Below are 23,181 nucleotides of genomic sequence, written 5' to 3'. Positions count from 1 at the left end.
TTTGGACATGTTCTCTACGAGCAGAGCGATGTTAGTGGCTGTAAGGCCGGGACACGCTGGGCGATAAGTCGCTGCGACAGAGTCGCGGGGACAAGTCGCCGCAGCAATAGACCATTTTCGAATTCTCATGGCTGGACTGGATCTAGCATGGAATGGAGGCTAATGCGGGCAAATCTTTTCAAATGCAAATTAATTTGCCTGCATTAGCCTCCATTTCATGCTAGATCAAGTCCAACCGTTAGAATACGAAACTGGCCTATTCGCCTTGTGTGACACGGTTAATTTTATGAAGATCATTGTCGCTGCGGCAGAATTTTGTCGCCACGATCAGTCGCACAAATTCAAACCAGTTTGAATTGGTGCGACTAATCGCAGCGACAAAATTAGCGAAAGCAGTATTTGTCGCACCATGTGTACACTTCCGGCAACGAGTCGCTGCGACAAAATATAACTGAACCAATGAGAGAGCGTCTTATGGTCAGCCATATTGAATTAGAAGACTAGTTCACGTTCCCCTTCATACGAGATCATTGCGTGTGCACCGAACAGGCGTCGTGTCACAGTGACTTGTTTTGCAAGTTGTACACATGGAGCGATTTGTCGCCTAGTGTGTCCCGGCCTATAAGCTCAAAGGTGAAGTCTATGAACTAAGACAGCTTCCAATTATAAATCAGATTATAAAATTAGACCATGATGACAAAAAGAAAAGTAAATCGTTCGTTTAGGCCCTTTTTTGTGAGCAAAGTTGCCCCGGGTTAGAGGGTCACCCTCCCGGCCAGCCGAGTCAAATTTAGCGAGCGTTTATAGACCCTATGCAAAAATGGCTGCCTTTAAATTATTCTTTTGTTCATATTCAAAATAGCCCAACTAACCTCGTTTTTGAGACAAAAGTTCTAAAGAATTTGTTATCCCGAACGAGGTTAGTGGGCTATTTTGAATATGAACAAAAGAATAATTTAAAGGCAGCCATTTTTGCATAGGGTCTATATGAGAAAAGAATAGACCTTTTTAGCCTGTACGTTTTGTTTTCCCATTTCCAGAGCACGTGATGTTACTCTAGGGAACAGTTTCTTTCAAATGTCGTCTTATGCACGTGCATATGTATGCATAACTTATGAATAAACAAAAGGAAAATTCCCTTGAGAACAAACAAAACTTACAAGCTAAAGAAGTCAATAGAGGTTTTGCATGGCAGGAACAATAGATTCTCTTTCCCCATGGGAACAAATCTTCTTTCTAATGCAAAACATTTTCATTGTTCCTGCCATGCAACAAGGCTGCCGTGCAAACCTCTTACCCATGTCAAGAGCTACTTTGATCATTAGGAGACTGGGAAGACAGCGGTTGCGCATGCTCTCATTATCTTGCCTTGACCGAGTTGAGCCGGAGTGTTAAGTATTTATGAGTCAATGAGTCAACGCGTTAGTGCAGTTAATTAAACCATAAAATGAAAGATAAAATTTCAGAGAGTGCTTAGGCCTAATCACTGAAACGAGGGCTCAGGCTTAATCAACAAATTATTGCTATATTGACCGTGAGTCTCATTGACTCATTGACTCATTTGACTCATGAAACATGCGTTCTCGTTGAGCCGCAGTCCCAGACATAATTGTTGGGACACTTTTGTCTCTTCCTTCCCTCTCGATGTTGGTGTGAAAGATTTGGTGACTGAACTGCGATAAACAATATTGAGAGGGGCAGGCAACGTAGGCATGAAGTATCCCAACTATTATGTCTGAGATTGTGGCTATTTGAGCCGAAGTGTTTACATGGAAAAAACGTTGGCCCGGCTAGGACGGTGAACCTACCGTCGAAAAAGGGTGACCCGGCTAGGTAGGTCACCCTTCTAGCCAAGTGCACTTTTTTTTTCTCGTGTAAACGGTTCGCCGCGTTTTATAAGTAAATGTAGGAAATGTTGGCTCGCCCGTGGTAGCTCGGGTAGGCGCGACTCTTTCTACCCGGGACAACTTTTCTACATTTAAACGGAGCCTAAGTGGAGAAGTGTGGGCTTTTGCCGTATTGGGTTTTCAAACTTTTAGTGCTTGCTTTACACTGTGAAGGTTTCTTGTGTGAAATTTTCGAGACATGCTACAGTTAAATGTGCATGTTTTAAGATCTTAGTCGCTTCGTTCTCGACAACCGGTATCTTAACTAGCTTTTGTGTACCTTCACGGTAAAAGGGGTGCAACGCCAGTGTACCATTTGCGCATATTACAAACTGAAAGCAAAGTCGCTGTCAAATTGGTTTGTTGTCTCTGAATGAATATACCGATAATCTCGAACTCGTTCTCTTTATATGAGCTTTAAGGGCTCAGGCCCAAGTTGTTCAAAGGGTGGATAACTCTATTTAATTAACGGATAAACACTAGCAAAAACAATTGCGTTATCTAGTGTATACAGGAACCCATGACCCGGAGCCTACAACTCTACTGTGTTTGTGTAAAGGCGTTTTCACAGACCGATTTATTTTTAGATTGAATTTCCCGCGAATGAGACTCCCAAAGAACCCCCGATGACCAATTACTAGAAATTAAACTGACGTCATAGGGTCACCGAACCGGAACTGCCTTTGTTTTTTGACCTAATTCGCAGGAAGGGCTAGTCTAAAAATAAACCTACTTGTGAAAACGCCGTTTCACAGACGCTGTATGGAAGTTGCACGCTCCAGATGGGCTCCTGATGGATAGTGATTTATCGAGTGGATGGCGCTATCCACCCCTTGAACAACTGAAACTTTACGGGCCCGTTTCGGATGTCACAATTCCCTTTGTATCTAAAGAACGGAGAGGATTTAAGTCGTCAAACTTGACAGTCGTGTTTCTTTTAGTTGCCTTGAAAACATGTTAAAAGATCGGCTTTCCAAAACAAGCGATTGGCAGTTTCACAAATGGATTTTCGGGCTCGAAAAGTTTTCGGGATTTTCGAGAAACGGGCCCCAGGTCTCTAAAAGTACTGCCAAATTTCTGGAAAGTGGTTCTGAGAGGCGACGATGCACCCTTGGTAGAAGGACTATGCATATGAATAGTGTAGACAAAATCGTTGCTTGAGCGTATGATCAGATGTCACCTCCGACGAGTACGACAAAATTGTGATATGACGATCAACATCACCTTCCCCTCCCTCTTGTTTTCCACATTAACACTGGTTTTGTTATTGCATGATACACTTTACTTTACACAACTCAGTTTGTAGTCGAACTTAGGGTGCGTTCGATTCACCCTATTTCGGAATAGGAATACATGGGATAGGCTGGGAAGAAATCCTTCGTTTTTACGCTTGGTTCAGCGGTCAGCGAACAAGATGGCGGTTACTTTTACTATATTTAATATAAATGACTGTAATCTTTTCTAATTGTACTTCATAGATAGCTGCTTAGTTTTCGTAGTCCTTATGGTTGTTATAGGCAGCTAATACCTTATTTTTCAGTTTCAAAATCAATGTACTACTTTTTTTGTTTCCTGTTGGTATAAATAAATGTTGTTGTTGCTGTTACGGAGATTCACAATAAAATTGTCAAACACCTGCTAGAATGCTATTTTAAACATATCTTTATTGTCCTTGTTCTTTCAAAACGCCAAACATGCTGTTTTCAATCATCGCTCCACGTCCTCTTATTCCAGAATAGAGTTAATCGAACGCACCCTTAGTATACCACACAACTTTAAGAACATGTTAAGAACGTTTTCAGGCTCGAATCGCAAAAATAAACACATTCGGCCTCGGCCCCAAAATTAATCGTTCTTATGAAAATAGTACTGTATTATGTGTTAAAGACCAAGACATCCATCCAAATTGTATAAAATAAATTCTAAGTGTCAGATTAATTGCTTCTGTTTCATATCTTGTGTGATGCACCTGAACAAAATATTACGGTGAACGACATGGACATTTTTTGTTCTCAGGAAAAAGCCAGTAGCGGTTAGCGGTTAGCGACGAATGCTTGTATGTTCTACACCTAACTGTGATCGGTCAATACCTAACCAGCATTACTGAAACATTTCAGATGTTAACAGGTTTTTCAATGAAGCCACAAGACGCAAATGTGAAGTGAAAAATATGTTCAGGGCAAGGCAGGGAATATGCACTTAATTATTTTTTTCGTTTATCATCCTAAATGACTTTAAATGAGACCTTTTTTTCCCAACCAAGGTCAAGTTGTTGAAGCAATATTGGTGAAGGTTGTTCTACATGAATGTTTTGCTCCTATTTTATGAAGCATCGTCGACCCTGCGTACAAAATATGCTTCAATTCTCCCATTTTAGCCTATTTCCTTGAGTTAAAAAAAAAGGAACAGGCAACACACCTTTCTGGGACGTTTGTGACTTAGCGAAGAGCTCAATGGTTTATTTCATTTGTTATGCGCTGTTAGCCAATGCTCATGTTAGGGGTTGAAGGAATTGATTCTATTTATAGTGTCCTTGGTTTCTTTGCTCGTTTAGAACCAATCAGCTCCTTCTATTTTAATATCTCATTACTTTTGCAAGGTTTGGTATCTCAGGAGTTGTTATATAAATGTGGACATATCGGAGCCTTCGATTAGGAGAGGAAGAATATAATTCTCATGAGAAATATTGGTGTCACTTTTCAGTAGTAACGACTTGCGTTTGAAACTAGAACTGGACATATTTATTTCGATTCCGTCTAGACTGATTGTTGTTCTTTATTTTTTGTCTGTGATGTGAGACCTTAAAACGACAACGATCCAGTTGAAGTTCTGAATTTTCCCCGAAACTGTCAAGGAACTTTACGAGGCGAAGAGCACTTTTTTTTTAGAAATATTTCACCCCTAATTGTTTTCAATAACATCAGTGTAACTTTTATCGCTTACTTCTCAAAATCTCTAAATCTTACTCTCAAAATCCGGACCTTAATCACTCGAAAATCTTGTATATTGAATCAAAAATTTACGAGCAATCTGTCTTAAATTGAGAGGAAGGAATTTTGAATTCCGGTTGACTTTCAAAGAATCGCACGCAACAAGTTTCGAGACAAATCCGTTACAGGATTTTTCGGATTACTGCAAGCAGAGTTCTTCCCTGTTTCATAAGAATTAGCGGAAGTCGTGGCTTTGTTTACATCCAAGCACGTGACCAGAGGATCGTTCTGTTTTGCTGAGTGATGATGACGTCATCTTCATGTTCTAAAAGTGGTGGGGATTGGTAGATATTTGACCCACGGGGCAGCTAGTTCTGTTGATCCGTGACGTAGATTCAAACCAGAAGCGCGCAGGAAACACCAGTTTCACCACCTTTCTCTCCGTATTTCCGGTTGTGTCTCGAAAATATCGGTAGAAACTGAAATGATGTTTTGGCCCTTGACAATAGCAGCTGGAAAGCTGTTGGGAAATAGCATTTCTTCTCAAAGGTCTCGTTCTTTTCGAGTGTTTTGGACTTGTAACCGTGACAATTGCCTTTCGTGGGCGGAGCTGTATGGCCAAGGTAAGGGTGATGATTGGTTAAAAAATTCCTGCTTGACAAGACAGGTCTCGTGATGCTGATTTCACCCGCGGCCGGAATGAAAACAATAACAAAGAAGAAAATTTGCTCGGAGAAGAAGCAGGATCTAACTTTTTTCCCCTTTGAAGCAAGATTTACAGCCTATAGATCCTTTGAAGTACATGCAGCAAGGAGTAGAATTTGCCCCAGTATGTTGATTTTATTGGAAAATACTTTAATGTCCTCGGCAGTTCGTATGCTTCCTAGATTTTGCGATGTCTTCCACATCGATCGTGGTTGTGTTTGTTAAGTTACATAATATTCGCTCGAAGGTTTTTTTGGTATCCTTATTTTTCAGCTTTCATTGGACGTGGAGAGTTGTTTGGAAGAAAGCTTTGGTGGTTTGTTTTCTCCATTCGAGGAATATGGCTTTGAACGCGGAAAGACTACCTTCTTTGGCGAGAAGGAAGGAGAAAACACAAACTGGGACAAGGTCCAAGAATTGCCTAGCCCCCCTTTTGGCGGGCTGGGGGGAGATTTTGATATGGAACTGGAATTTTTCAGAACTGACATAGACAGTGAAGGCTGCAAAATAGCTGGGCCTACTTTAGCTGAACTGAATGATCACCGTTCGTTGTCGCCGCTCATCAATCCTGAAATGGAGCGGCTTCATCGCATTGCAACTCGGACGGAAGGGGAGAATTCGTCTTCGGGGGATAGCACAACTACTCGCAAGCCGCAACCTTATATCGCTTTGGAGCTTACAGCAGAAAAGATTGAAAGACCGCGAATGATTGAAATGAAAAGAGACTCGAATTACCATTATGGAGGGAGAGTTGAAGTTCAGAAAGAAACTACCGAGAAGAAACTTCCCAGCAAGCCAACATGGACTATGACCCAAGACACATCTTGGCACAACGAGCGCGAAAAATCTGCTTCTTCAGAAAGAATTATAGTTTTGCCGCAAAGAAAGTCAGGAACGCGCAGCGACGGTGAAGTTTGTAATAGCCAAGTGCCAAAGTTAATTTCTGCAGAAATGAAAAGTCGATTGTACAACAACGAGGTTACAACAGGGGTTTCTGCAGAGAAGGTACAGAAAAATGAACCCGAATCAATTGTTAACGAACCCGACAGCCCAGCCATGGAGGAGGAATCCGCTGATGAATATATGGATAGCGACGAGGATTTTGATGTTGAAAGTCATCTTCACGGGACTGGCGTGGCCAGAAATCGCAAGGGTCGAAGGGGAGATCAAGATGACCTTTCGCCAAATCCAAGAAAACTTTTGGAAATAATCCGAGAGCTAGAACGTCTAAATAAGATTATCGGCGACTTGAAACCAATACATCAGTTACCACAAAACGCCAGGAATAAGTCACGTAAGGAGAAAAACAAGCTTGCCTCAAGGTATTTAAGCGTATATTCTTTAATGCAACTTGCAGAACGTAAATTTTTTTTTTTTTTTCAAAAAGTCAAGAAAGCTTTTCCATCGTGTTCAGCTGTGGTATTCAGCAGGAAATAGAAGTTGATAAAGTTAGAGTTAAAGCTGTAACTTATTTATCATTGATTATTTTAGCTCTGTTTTTATTAAGCTTGATTTGGACGCTCTTCTGGCTAAATGCTTCTGATTAGTTTCGTATCTTCTTTTTTCGTCCACTAGAAGTAAAACTAAGTTTTCGTAGTATGTTTTGATGACATCAGTGTCGTTGTCTGTGGAAACTAGCATCAGATGAAATTATGGTGGATGTTGAAAGTACTGAATTCATTGCATTCTTCTTCTTTCTGTGAAGCTATTAGTTTGCAGGATCTTATGATCTGGTTTTAATTGTAAGGACATACAACGTGGACTTTGGTCTGATGGTGTAATCTTGCACGATTTGAAGTTTTATTTTTCCCATGATCGTTAACAGTATAAAAATAACCTGTAGTAGGCATATGTTTTTGTCAACAAGGGAATGACTGCATGTATTTGCCCAGGCACGAACTATGGCAGAAATTGCGCAGGAAAGAAATTGGTGATAAAATATTCTGGATTCTCAATGTGTGTAAATGTAGAATGCATGAAAATGACCTTATAGAAACTTATCACGTGCAACAGCACGGTTTCACCAGAATCGTCAACTTCCCTCAGACTATGTATGTGCAAGGTAGTTAACCAAAGGATTTGCGCTGTCAACAAAAATAACACCTACCACGTACATTCTTGTACATGATTTTGGTGGAAAAAGTGCATTACAAATTCAAGAGAAAAGTTCTTTAATTTTTTAATTGAGGAATGTGGTGGATGCATGAATATAGTCAATCACATGTAAGTTCTGCAGTTTTTGCTCTCAGTGACTCTAAACTTTCCCCGTTGCCAATCATACTTGAGTGACATTAATTTTGATGAACTGTTCAAGGGGAGTGAAATCTGTCAATCAGGTTAGGGGTTGTTACGCTTTGACTCAGTCCGCATTGACTGTTGGCAGTGAAAAACACTTTTCAAAATTTGAGTTTTAGAGTCCATAAATTTATCAAAGGCAAAATGTGGGACAAACCTATTTCACGGCAGCACTCACAGTGATTGTTGCCGTGTCAGTTCCTCTCATATTGTATTTTGATCATCTGTTTATATATACCTCAAAAACCAAAATTTGATTTGATTTGCGTTAACTCGTTAATTTCAATCTACAGTGTCCCGATTAGTGCTCTACAGCACTAGAAGATTAGACACTTAAATAAAGTTCCTTTCCTTTTTTCCTTTTTTTTACTGCTGATGCAGCAACGTTTTGGTACTGTCTCATAAATTGTTGCTGGGCTATTGGAAGCCAGTCCACAACTATGCAAATTTTAAATATTTTGCCAACTGTCCTGGAGAGGAATTAATCATTTGTGCCCTTATTTATGCGTGGATGAAAAGAAGCGCAGTTTCTGCCAATGGAAGTGTTCACTTCATGTACAGTCATGTTGTAACTTCAAGGTACACTGTAAGTGTTGTCAGCTGAAGTTGGATGCTTAGACTGATGGCACTTGCCAAGATCTTGATTGTTTGCGTATCACAACGAAGCGAAGCCAATAACATCATTATCATACATTGTTTTTATTATACACTGCTTTATTATTGTTTTCAAAAATCACCCTGCTGGTGGAGGTTTCTTTTATCCTCTATGTTTCCTTTTGCTTGTCTTTCTACGTACAGTTGTTTTTAACCCATTGACAAGTAAAATTGTCTGGCGTTTGACAGAGTAAAATACTAAGTCTGGCCGATTTAGGCTGGTTTGGGTGTAAAAGGGTTAACACTGTTTTCTTTCGCTGAGAGAAAAACCTCTGCCACCAAGCAATTCCTTTTTCTTTGCGCATGTTATATGCTGATATTACATGTACTTTTAAGTCTGTGGAACATTTAAACACGCCACTACTTTGTGGTTGGCATAATGATAACTTCTTTCCCTTGAGGCCAATCACAGAAGTGACATGTTTCATGTCATTTCTATATCAAGGGTACCCACTAGCATACAGGGAAGGGAATCTTACCATAGCAAGGCTTTTCTTGTGAGGAAAACATTTGTATTGCTGCTGCAAAGAAAGCCCTAAAGATAATGTTGATGAGGGATGTTGTTGTTTGTGTGGAAAGTAGTCTGGAAATTATGCTTGCGTGGCAATTAATCTATAGATCTTTTCATTGTTTAGTTTTGCACCGGTACCATCTGGTGATCGTGTTTTAGAGGTGAATGGTAGTTTGCCCCAGATGAGCGTTAATGAGAAAAAGTGAATACAGCTGTATCCCCTTTAAAGTCTTTAAAATAACATTGTCAGCTTCATAAACAAATTTTGTGCCTTTGCTCTTAATATAACTTCAATACCTGGGTTTTCTGTTTATTTTGTTTTAGAGAATTATTTTGTTATGTCTAATACCAATGCAGCTGCAAAGCTGCAATTCCAGAATTAGAATTCATTAATTGTAAGTATGGCTCAAAATATTTTCTTATCAAAACCTTCAGGGCTTGCAGATTAAAGAAGAAAGCCCAGCATGAAGCTAACAAAGTCAAATTGCAGGGGTTGGAGATGGAGCAACGTGAGTTGTTTGACATTTTTCTTAGTGGTTAAAATCTCGAGAGAGCTTACATGTATAGAATGCAAACATCCCTTTGTGAGTCCACCCCTTTGGCATCCCTGGAAGCTTTTTATTTGCTTAAATTTGAGCAATTTTGGCATTGTACACACTGCTCCCCCCCTCCCTTGGTTGGCAGGTTGGAAAAATTGTATTGATTGAGCAAGGTCTGTATTTTTGCATCTTACCTGACTCCAAGCTTAACTGAGTTAAGTTTGTTAAGTTATTAGTACAAATTTAAGTAATCAATGATCAGTATGTCTTCTGGTCAGGAATGCTAAAGTGAAACTGGAAAACAGGAAAACTCCTTTGTTTGGCATCTCATAGTCCATCTGCCAACTTGTACCAGTGACAAGAATGGCCTCATTAAGCCCAGCTGTCATTAATTTTGCAAAGAGTATATATCTTAAAAAGAAAAAAAAAACATGATTATATCCAACATTGCTGAGTGCTCGTGTTGCTGACATCATTTCCTTTCACACTTCATTGAACTCTATTGCCAGTAATAAACAAGGATCATCATTAAATTTTATAGTAACATTTAATAATTATGCTACTGTACGTTGGCTTCAAAACTTAATTAACATTGTTATTCCTGTAAGCTTGTCCAGAAAAACCAGACATCACTTTGATTGAGGAAATCTCTCCAGGAGTGAGAAATATTGTTCATATAGGCGTCTCACTGTTTAACTGGAATTTTTCTCCAGAAATTTACTAACATGTATTGTCCATGCCATTATTGGTAACATTTTTCCTCCCACTGAAATATATATTTATGCCATAAAATATTGAAGTGGTACTTTTTCTTTGGATTTCAAAGCTATGACTGTAAACACTATTAAAACACTAAGTGACCCCAGTTAAAAGCCTTAATTTGAAAAAGACACTTGTTTATTTGAAGTACCGCCATTAGTAACTTTAAAATCTTGAGAGAGGTGGCCATGGATTGAGGAGAAAATGACGTCAAAGACTCACCAGCTTATTATAAGAATGCAATGCGTTTGTATGCAACTGAAATAATATGCAGCAATAAAGGGAGTTTCAGGCTTCAGATTTTTAAACTCATGTTTTGCATACATAACTAAGTAATTGCTATCGCTAAGTGCCAATGAGACAGTCAATATATAATACAATGTAGTTTGCAGATTTGTATCAGAGTTCCAGAATACCCATCAGTAGTTGAATTTTTTTTATTCAAAAGTATTCTGTACTGCAACTCAACTTATCTAGTTAACAAATTACATGCACACTTATCTCCAACAACAATGTAAATGTCCACGTCTTTTAATGCAATAATATGGAAAGTGTTTAAGTAAGTTGTATTATTGCTCGTCTGTCTGGTCGAATCTGCTAGCAACATATGGAGTACAGAATTTCGCTGCTTGCATACAGTAGTTTACGGGACAAGGACGTTTGATCACGTATCTCCAGCCCTGAAAAACCTGAGATCGATACCAGTTAAGTCCCACCTGTATCTAAGAGATGCCATCTTGGCCTTTAAATTTCTATGACCAAAGTACCAAACTATCTCAGTTCAAATTTTATCTCCATCAGTGGTTGGGCGACCAGATCATCTTCCCAGCTTTATAATATACATGTACCGCTTTTTTAAACCAAGTAATGGGACAGAGATCTTTTTATTACAGAACTGTAACTTTGTGGAATGCCTCAAAACCCCATTTTAAATTTAAGTGAATCTCTTATCATTCTTAAACTTAGAATAAAAGCCTTTCTTTTAAAATCAAATTTTAATGTCATAAATTTTATGTGCAAATAGTTTCTCAATAATTGTTTATGAATAATTTTTGAGTATTATTAATGCAAGGAATGGCAGACCATGAAATTCAAAACTCACACTCAAAGTAAACAGCCTTTGGATAAAAATCTAATCTCAAAATTTTGACAGGCAGGTGTTTGAGCAAACACACTTTCAAAATCTGAAGGAAAAAAGGAAGTGATTTTTTTATCATGATAGTACTACTGTTATACATGTAGTAACTAACTTTTGCTTTAGACTCATGCACATATTGCATGCCTATTTCTGTTTCAGAAATATACGGGTAGCTCTTGATCTTGTTCCCCCTCAGGAAGGGTTCTGGTCATTTCAACCTACCATCCTATCCCCAAGAAATTCTAGAGAGAAACCAGTGGAGGTCTACATTTTCTTAATGAATAAGAACTGGTTTGAATTATTTTAAACCAAGAAAAAATTGAACAACCACAGTATACATGTACATACATGTACATGTAAGAATGTAAAATTTAAGGAAAACATTTAAGGCAAGGAAATGCTAAGATCAGCAGGGATTATACTGCTGACAGTGCTTTAGACAAATTCACTTGACAGTAAAAAGTAATGATTAGAGTGGATCAGAATGAAACATATTCATTGGCATGGTACTAGACACCAATATACACAAAAGGCTGGAGATGTGAATCTGCTGAATTAATTATTTTATGCATTTCATCTTTAGAGCGCCTGACTGATATCATTGGCAAGGTGAAAAAGGAGATTATTAAAAAAGCAAACAGACCTTCAACACCCAAGACAAGCTTGAGCAGTCAAGTCGAGTCCTTAATGAAGGCAACATTTGGTGAGTGAAGTTTAGTTCATTTGAGTTTTTAATAACCTAGGTTGTGAGGGTCACACAAAGATGCAAAACTCAAACTGATAAACTGCCCATTACAAGGCCATCACCTACTCTTTGTGAACAGTGTGTGGGTTCTTTATTGTCTCATGTTATTAGGGACCTGTTATTAGGGACCCCCCCCCCCCCCCCCCCGATGGGATGCTAGCTAGTCCATCGCATGATTACCTGGCATTTTGCCGGTACCCATTTATACACAATAATTATAGGTTTAATTTGCAAAAACAATAGTTCTGCACACCCCACACATGGGTTTTATATTTCGCTACATTTCTTTGACATTCTCGTCGTGACAACAACGTGGAATGATCAAATTTGAGGTCATGTGGACGATGAATTTTCAATTTTCTCTCTTAATATCCACACTGTTCTCACCAAATTTATTCTTGGAATGTGTACTCACAATTTCCAAGCCGAGCGACTAGGAGTAATCGCAAAGTTATTATAGTAGCGGGAAACAATATTTTTAGGCAACGTTCTCGCAGAAGGTGGCATCTTCCTTGCTTAAGGTCCCTATAATTAACAGCAAGAGTTGTGAGGTGGGGCCTACGGTTTATAGACTGTCCTTATCCTAACCCTAATTGCAGTTATTTCAAGACCTCGAGTGTTGGTGTGGTTGGGGTTCAAACCCACAATCTCCCTGCATATCATTGGTAGTCCGATTCTCAACCTTGGATCTGAGCCAACCGGTTGGCAACATAATGAGCATCAAAAGATAAGACTATGAATTGTCAATGGAAAATGCTTTCCTGGTAAAAAAGCCCTTGACCTTTTGGGTCAATACCAGAGATTCCTGAAGTCAATCACATTTATTAAAATTAATGTCCTTCCAGGTATTCAGCTTGGTTACATTTTCTGACCCCACACTGGTCTCACTGATATCTGTATAAACATGAGTACATACTTCATTCTTACACACTTTTGAAATAGGATAGGGATAGACCCAATTTGTGCGCATTTCCTGTACTTGGAACAATAATTATTTACCCCTGAGTATCGGGGAATCTACATGTAGCTCTTAAACAACTTTTAGAAACAATGTACATAAATTTTATTATGACAAATTCCTCCTCAATTTTTAACTTATTTTAGATAGATTGCACTAAGTGTTATAATAGTGTATTGGTTATCCATAATTCAATTGTTTAATATACATGTTTATGTATTTTTAACTTTATAGATGCATATGATTTTTATCTAGGGGCCTTATAATGAGGAATTGTATTCTGTTTTAAAAGCCCACCTCAGATTCATGCGTACATGTACATTCTGTGTTCATATGTAATGTAATGAATTTTGAAACTGATTAAATTAATTACGGTAGTGTGGGTAATCAAATGGTGTTGAGTGAAATTAGGGAATAATTTCGCACAGGTTTGGGAAATTATTTGATTTTGGACAAAACACAGGTGAAATTATACCATTTGATTTTCAATTAATATCGTGGCTGACAAATTATACCATTTGATTATACCATTTGATTAGCAATTAATATCGTGGCTGACAAATTACGTTCATAAGATGTATGCCATTTTGGCACTGTAGGAAAAGTTGCCATGGCAACATTGTAATTCACATGTGAAATTATAAATTAATGCTGAAATTTCACGCCAAAATTAAGGAGTAATTTGTCACCCATGTTATTAAATTAAATATTTTGTGGTTGGTTTTCTTTTTTTGATTTGCAGGAAATCAACTTGTGGCTGGCCACACTTCAGATTTTGTCCACTCTGTGCTGAAAGCTACAGCCCAAGAAAATCCCATATTTGGAGAACTGGATGAGCTAAGTTTGTGCTTTTGAGCATAATCTAAAGTGGTTTTTTTTTGGTTGGGGGGGGGGGGGTGGGGGTGTGTGGGGGAGAAGGTGTGGCTAGGCATTTATTTTATTCGTACTGTTTGTATAAGAGGGTATTCACATACATTAACTGCAGCATAACTCATGCATTGTTTTGGCTGGGTTTGTTTTTATTAATTGATAGACCATTTTACACTTGTAGCTACAAGTTACAGTACCTGGCCTAACAACGGAAGTGAAGCTGCCGGTGACCCTGTTTTGATACATACCTTTGTGCTTTTGTAAAGTTAATGTTCAAGTTTACTAAATATTAGAATTACAACAACACAATTTGCATCATAAAAGCAGTGAGGACTGTACAAGGTCATAACCGGCAGCCTCACAGCCCTTCATAGGCTAGGTTGCTGAGCTACAACTGTAAAATTACGTACTGCATATTACTGATAGCTGCTGCTTGGTGATTTGATTAGAAGCAAACCCATTTTTTATATAATACTTTTTTAAAAATAATAACTTACCACATACATGTAAGGGAGTTTGCAGTATTAAGTTGAGAGGGGCAACTTAAAGAGGTTGAATTTCTTTGGGGTTAATTTTTAAAATAGTAATACAGTAGAGTTCATTCTTTAAAATCACATTACAGCTGGCTTAATTATAAACTATTACATTACTAATAATTGTAATTTAAAGATATACGGTAAGTTAATTTGGCAATTTTTTGGCCACTGAGTATTTTTTTAAAGTTAAAGTGGTACCGTATTTCGTGGGGACCAATGGGACAATTCAGCATCTGGTGAATTGGTGACTGTGCTGGATGCTGAAAATTATGTAAATTTAGAGGTTGTTGGGAGAAAAGGTTCTTTGTGATAGTCAGAAGACAACAGCTCATTGTGGTTTCAGTCATTGCTGACATCTGACAGAGAAACTGTGTAAATAAAAAAAATGTGAGTGTGTGTGAGACAGAAGTTAAATAAGAAATTGAGGAACCAGATAAAGGCATAATAATTTTTTAAAGACGAGATACACATTCATGTAGCAAAGTTTGACCAAATCTGTGAGTCAGGGATTAGAAAGTGTATTTTATAATTATGTATATCCAAACCAAAGCAAAAATCCAGTGAAAGAGATCGTACTCATCATAATTATTTGACAGTGCAACAATGTGCACCGCCCTTTACTGATAATATTATTGTATTACTTTTTTCGTCTACAACTGGCTGTTTAGCGGACAGTTTTTCAACTACAGTATCTATTTAAGAATAATTTTTTTCATCAACAGACAACCTTCTTTCAATCGAGTTGAATTGATTTTCAAAAAACAACAGTTGATTATCCACATCCGTCCTGCTAAGGGTGGCGGGATTTCACTTAGGGGTTTTGGATACCGGTATTTCCTCGAAGAAGCGGAAAATTTCTTTAACCATTCAAAGATTTTTGTACTCAGCAAATATTAATTTTTCAGATTTCATTTTATATTAAGTTAGGATTATTTTTTCCCATCCCTTGGGGGGTGGGGTGGATAAAACAATGAGTGGCCCTCACCATGGTACTCCGGATTACTTTTTCCATCCCTTGGGGGATGGGGTGGATAAAACAATGAGTGGCCCTCACCATGGTACTCCGGATTATTTTTTCCATCCCTTGGGGGGTGAGGTGGATAAAACAATGAGTGGCACTCACTATGGTACTCCAGTTTTTGCTAAGAACAGTGAATCTTGATAACAACGAAGCGGTAGGGTAGAGTAGTGTAGTGAGCTGATCAGTTCTAATCTCGATTGGAGGTTGGTGTGAGTGTGATTTTGATCGTTGACTTTTTGTATCTAGCAATATGGTCGATTACCAGAATTACAGTAGGATACACTGAAAGAAGGCAGAGGTGGTTTCAGTTCAGTGTCAAATGCAACACTATGCTAGTAAATTTGCTTAAGAATAATGGCATGTCATGTTTTCAGCCATTCACAATTAAAAGAACTTGGTAAATTAACGTCTATCCGAAAAATTGTTTTCCTGCTCTGGAAGCATAACCTGATATAAAAAAATTTCTCTCTCAGAGCAATCAGTCTTTACGCACAAAGATTTGACTTCTGACAGCTTCTTCATCATTTGAGTGGTTGATTTTATTATCAGTCACGTGATAAAGTTTGACAAAACTTGTTTTAATCGTCTGCTACTCTGTTGTGATTGGCCAAATGAATTCCTTTGATGTTAGTTTTATGACACTCGATTGAAAACCCCTGTGATGTTAATCACTCATGTTAGAACAACTGCTCCTCTTGCCTTTTAATTAAAACCAATATCTGTGTTATTCAATTAAAAATAACTACTTGTAGGAAGTTGTTTCCTGTTAGTGTTTCATGCGGTGGGTGAGACATAACACTACGGCCAAGGAGTGGCTTTGTATTCCTTAATATTAGACTTCAGTTTGACACTGTGAAAAGGTACAGGTGAAGACTTCACAACTTTCTCAACTACTTTGATTCAGGATTTTTTTATACTTGGAATTCACTACGTTTGATTCAACAAAGACCTTTTGGGGGTAAAGGGAGAAGCCTGCAAGAATGTTGTTCTAATGGGAACAATAAGGACCCTTAATCTTACATGTTAATTTATATGTAGTTCCTTTCATCATCGACGAATTTTTGAAAATCAGTTTGTTTCTTGGAGTTCTTCTCTTACCAAGTGTTTTGGTAAAGTGGGAAGTTTTGGAAGCCTCTTAAAGGGGCTATGTCATGTTATTTTTGGGGTGTTTAGGGGAAATCTTTAGTTAATCATGAGTTTCAAACTCGAAATAGTAATGTGGAATTCCAATTTACTGATCGTTACATCACAAAAAAGACGATTCTGAGCAAAAGCGACCTATATCTAGGCGATTTGCCATAGACGTTGGGCCGAATTTTTTCAAGATTACCCAAATGCAATCGGTTTCAATCTAGTGCATTTGTGTCCATCCAGACTTTTCTTTCCTTTTGCTGTATTTCTGTTTTGTTAACAGTTTAAGTGATTATTGCACTGTTTCATTCTACTTTTCGGGTAGTTCGGGAGTCATAAAATTACATCATTTTGCGTGACATAGCTCCTTTAATTGAACCTGGAATTTCCTGGTGAAAGTGATGATGAATAAAATACGTACCTTTATACCGCGACGTAACACTCAGAAGATCTTAAAGGAAATTGTTGGCCTTGAGAAAAGCAGCTTTGTGCCTGTCGTGTCCCGAATTCTAAACATTATGATGTCTGTTTATCTTGATCTTAACTTGTTGACGTCTCATTTGCTCCAGCATCGCGATGTTTGAGACAAAACAAACAAGTGTCGCATTGATTTGATTTTTGTTTCAGTTTGGAAAACAATGACCAAGGCCGGTTTCCAATAGACAAGCTCCGTATTGAGATGAGGGAGATTTCCGATTTTCAGTTTTATGAGGCTCAAACCAGTTTTAACACTTTCAACAAACTAAGCTGTTTGGAAGGATTGAATCCACCAAAGTTTCACTTATAGTGGCGATGTTGTATTGTCATATGAAACACCAGTAAATGCTCAACAAGATGCACTCGTTAATGTGACGTAACGGGTTACCGTGGCAACAAAAGAGCCATCTAAAAACAGCCTAAATTTTGTCTTTAAACGCATATATCTCATGAACGAACATGATGACCCCAGTTTTTTATTGCTGGAGAGTGATAAGCACGTTAGGATAAAACTTTCTGCAATATTTTAAAAAAAGTCTCTGGAGCAGATTCATAGCCGACGTCACAAATTCACAAATTTTAAGGTGGCTCTGAATCCGCTCTAGATAATTTTTTTAAACTTTGCAGAGAGCTTTGTCTTACCTTGCTCATTACTTTTCAGCAATAAAAAATTGCGGGTCACCGAGTTCGTTTTTTAGATAAAAGTGCTTAAACACTAAATTTTGGGCGTTTTTAGATGGTTCTTTTGTTGCCATGGTAATTTATTTCGTCACATCAATACCTGCATCTTGTTAAGCAATTATTGATGATTCATATGGTACCATAACATTGCCATTAAGTGAAACAGTGTTGTAGAGTGATAATAACACATTCCTTCCAAATGATTGAAACCAGTTTGAGCCACCTTAACTGCTGAGGTCACATATTGTTACTGTCACCCTTTCAGGTAATGTTGAAAATGTCGTTAAAAAAGTGTTAAATTATAGGTTCTGCGGGTCAGACATTACTACTGGGCGCTAATATTATTTGCTTTGATTACAACAAATGGGTTCGATTGTTGGGTTCTTTCTACTGTTTGCGTAAACTGGGGTAAAATAATTAATAAACATCAGTTTAGGCTCACGGTTAGCATTAGTAAAGGATGGGTTATTTTCACAGTCAGGATTCTGTTAGGGTTAGGGTTAGGGTTCTGTTAGGGTTAGGAGTTTCGGTCCATGGTAACTCTTTGACGAGTCTTCGTGCCTTTATGCGAGGGTTGACAGGATCGAATCTGGCTCTCCTGACGCCACTGTGGTTGGTGAGTTCCAATCATGCGCGGTTCAATCGAATGTTTTGGACTTGAAGACATTCTCGCCCTCAGAGGCCGCGATTCTTTCGGTCAGCACCAAGAATAACGACCTCTGGCTCGTTCTGAACAAGGAAGTCCGCGAATCACGGACTTCTGGCTCGTATGCGCAATCTCAGCAATTTGAAACAATTAGTAGCTGTCAACGGTTACCAAAATAGACTTCCACAGAGACTGCGCGTATTTCGGATCCAACCTGAAGTCGTTATTCTTGGTGCTGACCGAGAGCATCACGGCCTCTGGGAACGAGAATGACTTGAAGACATCTGGGTACGGGTTATTCTTCGGAAAGGCACTGAGATTCGAAACATGGTCAGAAGGTTGTTTTGTTAACGTTTTGCACAATCTAGTCGTTTCATTACAATTAAATATTATAAGTGAAGACTTACTTAGTTTTCCAAAAAAAAAAATTCTATTTGTAACATAAGAGGAGCAGTTTATCGTTTATTAATATTACATTGCAACGAATTTCGTGTAAATAGGTTATTTTATTATTCTATATACATTGACTGTACATTTGTAACGAGGGTTTTTAAACATGTAAGATAGGTCGATATGAATCTCTAATAAGGTTACGGCAGATTGTATTTTCATATTGCGTTGTGATGTTGGAGATTTAATTTATCTTAGCGGACGAGGGACCAATTTATAAAATCATTTGATTTTTAACTCAGTAAAAGTAAATGTACACATCATGGTGGTTGTTAGTTTCTGGATTTTCTTTGCGGCTTTGTTTTTTAGTATTGATGCCCAATGGGTGTGTCAGAAGTCCCTGGTGACGATAGGCATGCATAGCGTGCACAGAGTTACTTCTGTTTGGTTTGAAGCACAGCAGTAGGAATTCGCATATTTATTGTCGGCATCCATAGCGTTATTTCTTGTTTTCAAAACACCCACGGAACAAAAGAAGTTATTGTTTCAACAGCCAATTAGCTTCTGGCCCCAGTTGTTCAAGAGGTGGATAACGCTATCCACCGGATAAAATCACTATCCAATGGATAGCGCAATTGAATTCGCTATTACTTATCCAGTGTATGGTGATTTATCAGGCGGATAGCGCTATCCATCGTTTGAACAACTGGGGCCTGGTTGGTATATCAATAACAATGGGTGACATAACGAGAAATATCGCTTTACTGATTGTTTAAGCAAAATTACAAAGTGAAAAGTTACCGGATATTTTGTTGCTAAGGGCAAATTTCTTCACCCGCAACACAAAAATAGTTTGTTGCTAGTCCAACTTTTTTCAGACCCACAACACAAAATGTTATTGATGAGGGGGCAGTTCTTCGCTTGATTTTTATTATTTTTGTAGTTTTGATCTCCACTAAAATTCAGAACTTGACCAGAGATTCTTCGCTATCAACGTCCAATTCTTTTTTGATGTTTTTTAAAACGAAAAAACACTCTGTCTGCAGAAATAGCGCATCGGTCTAAGAAATGAAATTCAACAGATTCACTAAGGGGGTGTTTACATTATACTGGTACGAGTTTCATTCTGGTACGAGTTGTCAATTTCAAACCGCGTTTACATGGACGACTCATCCCAAGTCCATCGATTACCGGACGCCATCTTGACGAATATTTAGAAATACAACGCATGCGTCAATAGTCCCAGTCCACCACGACTTGACGACTCGTACCGGAATGGGAGTCAATGTAGCGTTTACATGATACCGGTGTAACTTTTCATACCGTTATGAGAATTTCAATCCGGTACAACTACCGGGATGAACTCATACCGCTATGAGTTGTACTGGTATGAGATTTTTCACCGGTATCATGTAAACAAATACAGAGCGATAACTAAGAACCGGGATGAACTCGTACCGGTATCATGTAAACACCCCCTTAATCTTTCTGAACTCAAAGGAGTGGTGCTTTACAAAAAAATTCTGCATTAAGATTAATTTTGCGCAATTAAGGAACGGTATAATATCGTGTACCTTGTTTAGTTCTCATGTTTAAGTCTTTTCATTCGTTAAAATAAAATCGTCCGTATTATGTGAATGCGAACAACATACCGTATGATTTCGACAGATGTAAAGACGCGTTCAACACAGACTTGTATGTGGTTGCATTAAAAACAATCACGGTTGCATACTAAATACAAAACCCTTTGCTTTCACGGAACAACTCTCCTTAAGTCTTGGGAATCCATTTGAAGTTAATATCTTTTCAACAAACCATGCAATACACACATCCATGTTCCGACTGGCCAATTAAGACCTTGCATAAACGCGGCCACATTTGTATTACTCTTTACTTGCTAAGGCATAAACTGTTTTCAAATTGATGCAAACGAAACGCCTGCCCCAGAATTCGAGTGTCTACTTCCGGTTCCCATCTGTCCGTCAAAGACGATCTTGCGATATCTTCAATTCATCTACATGTTCCAGCACTCGGCAGTCCTTTTTGGCTAATGGCTTAGGTGGCTATATACACCGTATAACCTTTTAGGACATCACTGCCAAGCCGGCCACTTCGGCTGGAGAGAATAGGACAGCCACAACACCAGGGGCTTCATCCCCTACTCTTCTCGATTAGTGTGGAGGCCCTGCCGGGATGGGGGCAGGGGTAGTCCCGTGTCGCTTGTCTGAGTTTTAGAAGGTCTCGTGTCGGTGCTTTGTCAATGTTTCACGTTGCTGTCAGAAATTTAAAGAAAGGATGTCGTTTGTCGCGATTTTCACGTTTAAGGGGCTAGGTCACGCTATTTTAGGTAATTTTGTTAATTATGAGCTCTAAACGTCAAATTGGCAGAGCAAGAGTCTTTCATTTGCAAAATCACGGCCACATAACAACTGAGAATGATTTTCCAGCTGTGTAAATGACATTTTGATATAGACTGATACAAATTTGAAAAAAGATGGGCCGACGTTTTTCAAATTCACTCAAATTCAATCCATTTCAATCCTCTCCAGTTTTGTCCATACATGTCCCTTCTTGGCTTCCCTGTGTTTTGTTTGAGTTCTTCTACAGTTTTGAACCGTTATTTTGACATTTTAGTTAATTCTATGACCATTCGATCAGTGCTGAAATTGCCTAAAATTGCGTGACCTAACCCCTTTAAGTGCTGTCGCTACTTTTTAGGCCATGTCGATTGTCGGAATTTACACTGGCAGAGCCACTGTGTGGGTTCTTTAACGTCCCACAGGGAACTTTATGAACAGAAGATATTTGTGAGACGGGGCCCACGATTAATAGTCCTCATCCGACAAGACTTCAGTCTAACCATTTGCAGATGAAATTATAGAGGCAGCACTTTCTCCTCAGTTATTTTAAGATCCCGAGTGTCGATCCGGTCGGCGTTCGAACCCCCGACCTCCCGCGCGACAGCCCGATACTAAACCAACTGAGCCACCGGTGCGCGGTTAATCCAAAGTAAACAAAATATTGGTCAGTGCTCCCGACCCCAATTCTCCACTTGCAGAAATCCCGTAACATTTTTTTTTACCTCCCAAAATTTTGCAAAATCATTGTCTGCAATTTTTCCTGGGCCATGAAGATCTCCCACGAGAAAAGAATGCTTATGCAAAAGAGGTGCATTACAGGATTTGTGCAAGTAGAGAATGGTCCATTGAAACCAATGCGCAAGAAAATCTGTAACATAAATTATTTATTTTCTTCAAAAGAATGTACATACATATCCTGCTTAAAACGACCTCCTCAGTATAACAGGAAACCTACTAAACAAAAGCGATTTCGCAGCTAAGGCCGCTGTCACCCCAACTAAAAGAAGCCGGGTACGGTAGGCGACTCAAGATTATTAAATAACTTGCATTCGAGAGGTGCCATGAGCTGTCGTCACCAAAGGCAAGACCGCTTCTCAATTCTCTAAAAATCCTCTATGAACGAATACCTTTTCGGCTAACTTAGTTCCTTCAAAAGCGGTTTTAAAGAATCGAAATTAAAAATTAGAAAAATCTTGTGATATTCTCAGCGTCATCAATAGATATTAAATTTAACGTGTGGATATATTAAGGACCTCAATTACGCAATGCCGACGACAATGAGGTCGTCTGAAGATTACTTCGGTGCAAAAATGCAAGCAACAAGTGAACTTCCAATTTTGATGTCCTAGCGTTGGTGCCCAGTTAAGTCTGAGTATCATTTGCTGCCTATTTACATAGAAAAGGTGTTTGTTGGGTTTAAATAATCGAACTTAAAAATTAGAGAAATCTTGCGATATTTTCAGCGTCATCAATAGATATATTAATTTTAACGTGTGACTATATTAAGGACCTCAATTACGCAATGTCGACGACAATGAGGTCGTCTGGAGATTACTTCGGTGCAAATATGCAAGCAATAAGTGAACTTCCAATTTTGATATCCTAGCGTTGGTACCCAATTAAGTCTGAGTATCATTTGCTGCCTATTTACATAGAAAAGGTGTTTGTTGGGTTTAAATAATTGAACTTAAAAATTAGAGAAATCTTGCGATATTTTCAGCGTCATCAATAGATACATTAATTTTAACGTTTGACTATATTAAGGACCTCAATTACGCAATGTCCACGACAATGAGGTCGTCTGAAGATTACTTCGGTGCAAAAATGCAAGCAATAAGTGAACTTCCAATTTTGATATCCTAGCGCTAGTGCCCAGTTAAGTCTGAGTATTTGCTGCCTATTTACAAAGAAAAGGTGTAGGGTAAGCGTTATCTTTAGGTTGGTATCGT

General features: G+C 38.5%; 2 protein-coding genes across 2 annotated transcripts in view; one reads left to right on the top strand and one right to left on the bottom strand.

Moving 5' to 3' along the window:
* Positions 1 to 5,505: 5,505 nt before the first annotated feature.
* LOC138043797 (uncharacterized) lies at positions 5,506 to 19,195 on the top strand. Its single transcript, XM_068890252.1, has 5 exons — positions 5,506 to 5,645; positions 5,795 to 6,843; positions 9,417 to 9,490; positions 12,001 to 12,120; positions 13,863 to 19,195. Exons 1-5 carry the CDS (start codon positions 5,619 to 5,621, stop codon positions 13,973 to 13,975), a joined length of 1,383 nt encoding a protein of 460 aa, XP_068746353.1. The 5' UTR covers positions 5,506 to 5,618; the 3' UTR covers positions 13,976 to 19,195.
* A 2,904-nt stretch (positions 19,196 to 22,099) lies between these two features.
* LOC138043795 (attractin-like protein 1) overlaps positions 22,100 to 23,181 on the bottom strand; it is a 47,577-nt gene continuing 46,495 nt past the window's right edge. The window contains exon 29 of the mRNA XM_068890250.1: positions 22,100 to 23,181. This exon is cut by the window's right edge and continues 1,219 nt beyond it. The gene's annotated coding sequence lies outside the window, so the exon portion shown is untranslated.

This window comes from Montipora capricornis, chromosome 3 (genome assembly GCF_036669925.1).
Source record: "Montipora capricornis isolate CH-2021 chromosome 3, ASM3666992v2, whole genome shotgun sequence".
Taxonomy (NCBI): domain Eukaryota; kingdom Metazoa; phylum Cnidaria; class Anthozoa; order Scleractinia; family Acroporidae; genus Montipora; species Montipora capricornis.
The sequence above is the reverse complement of the archived record's forward strand: the minus strand, read 5'-3'. Positions and strand labels throughout refer to the sequence as shown.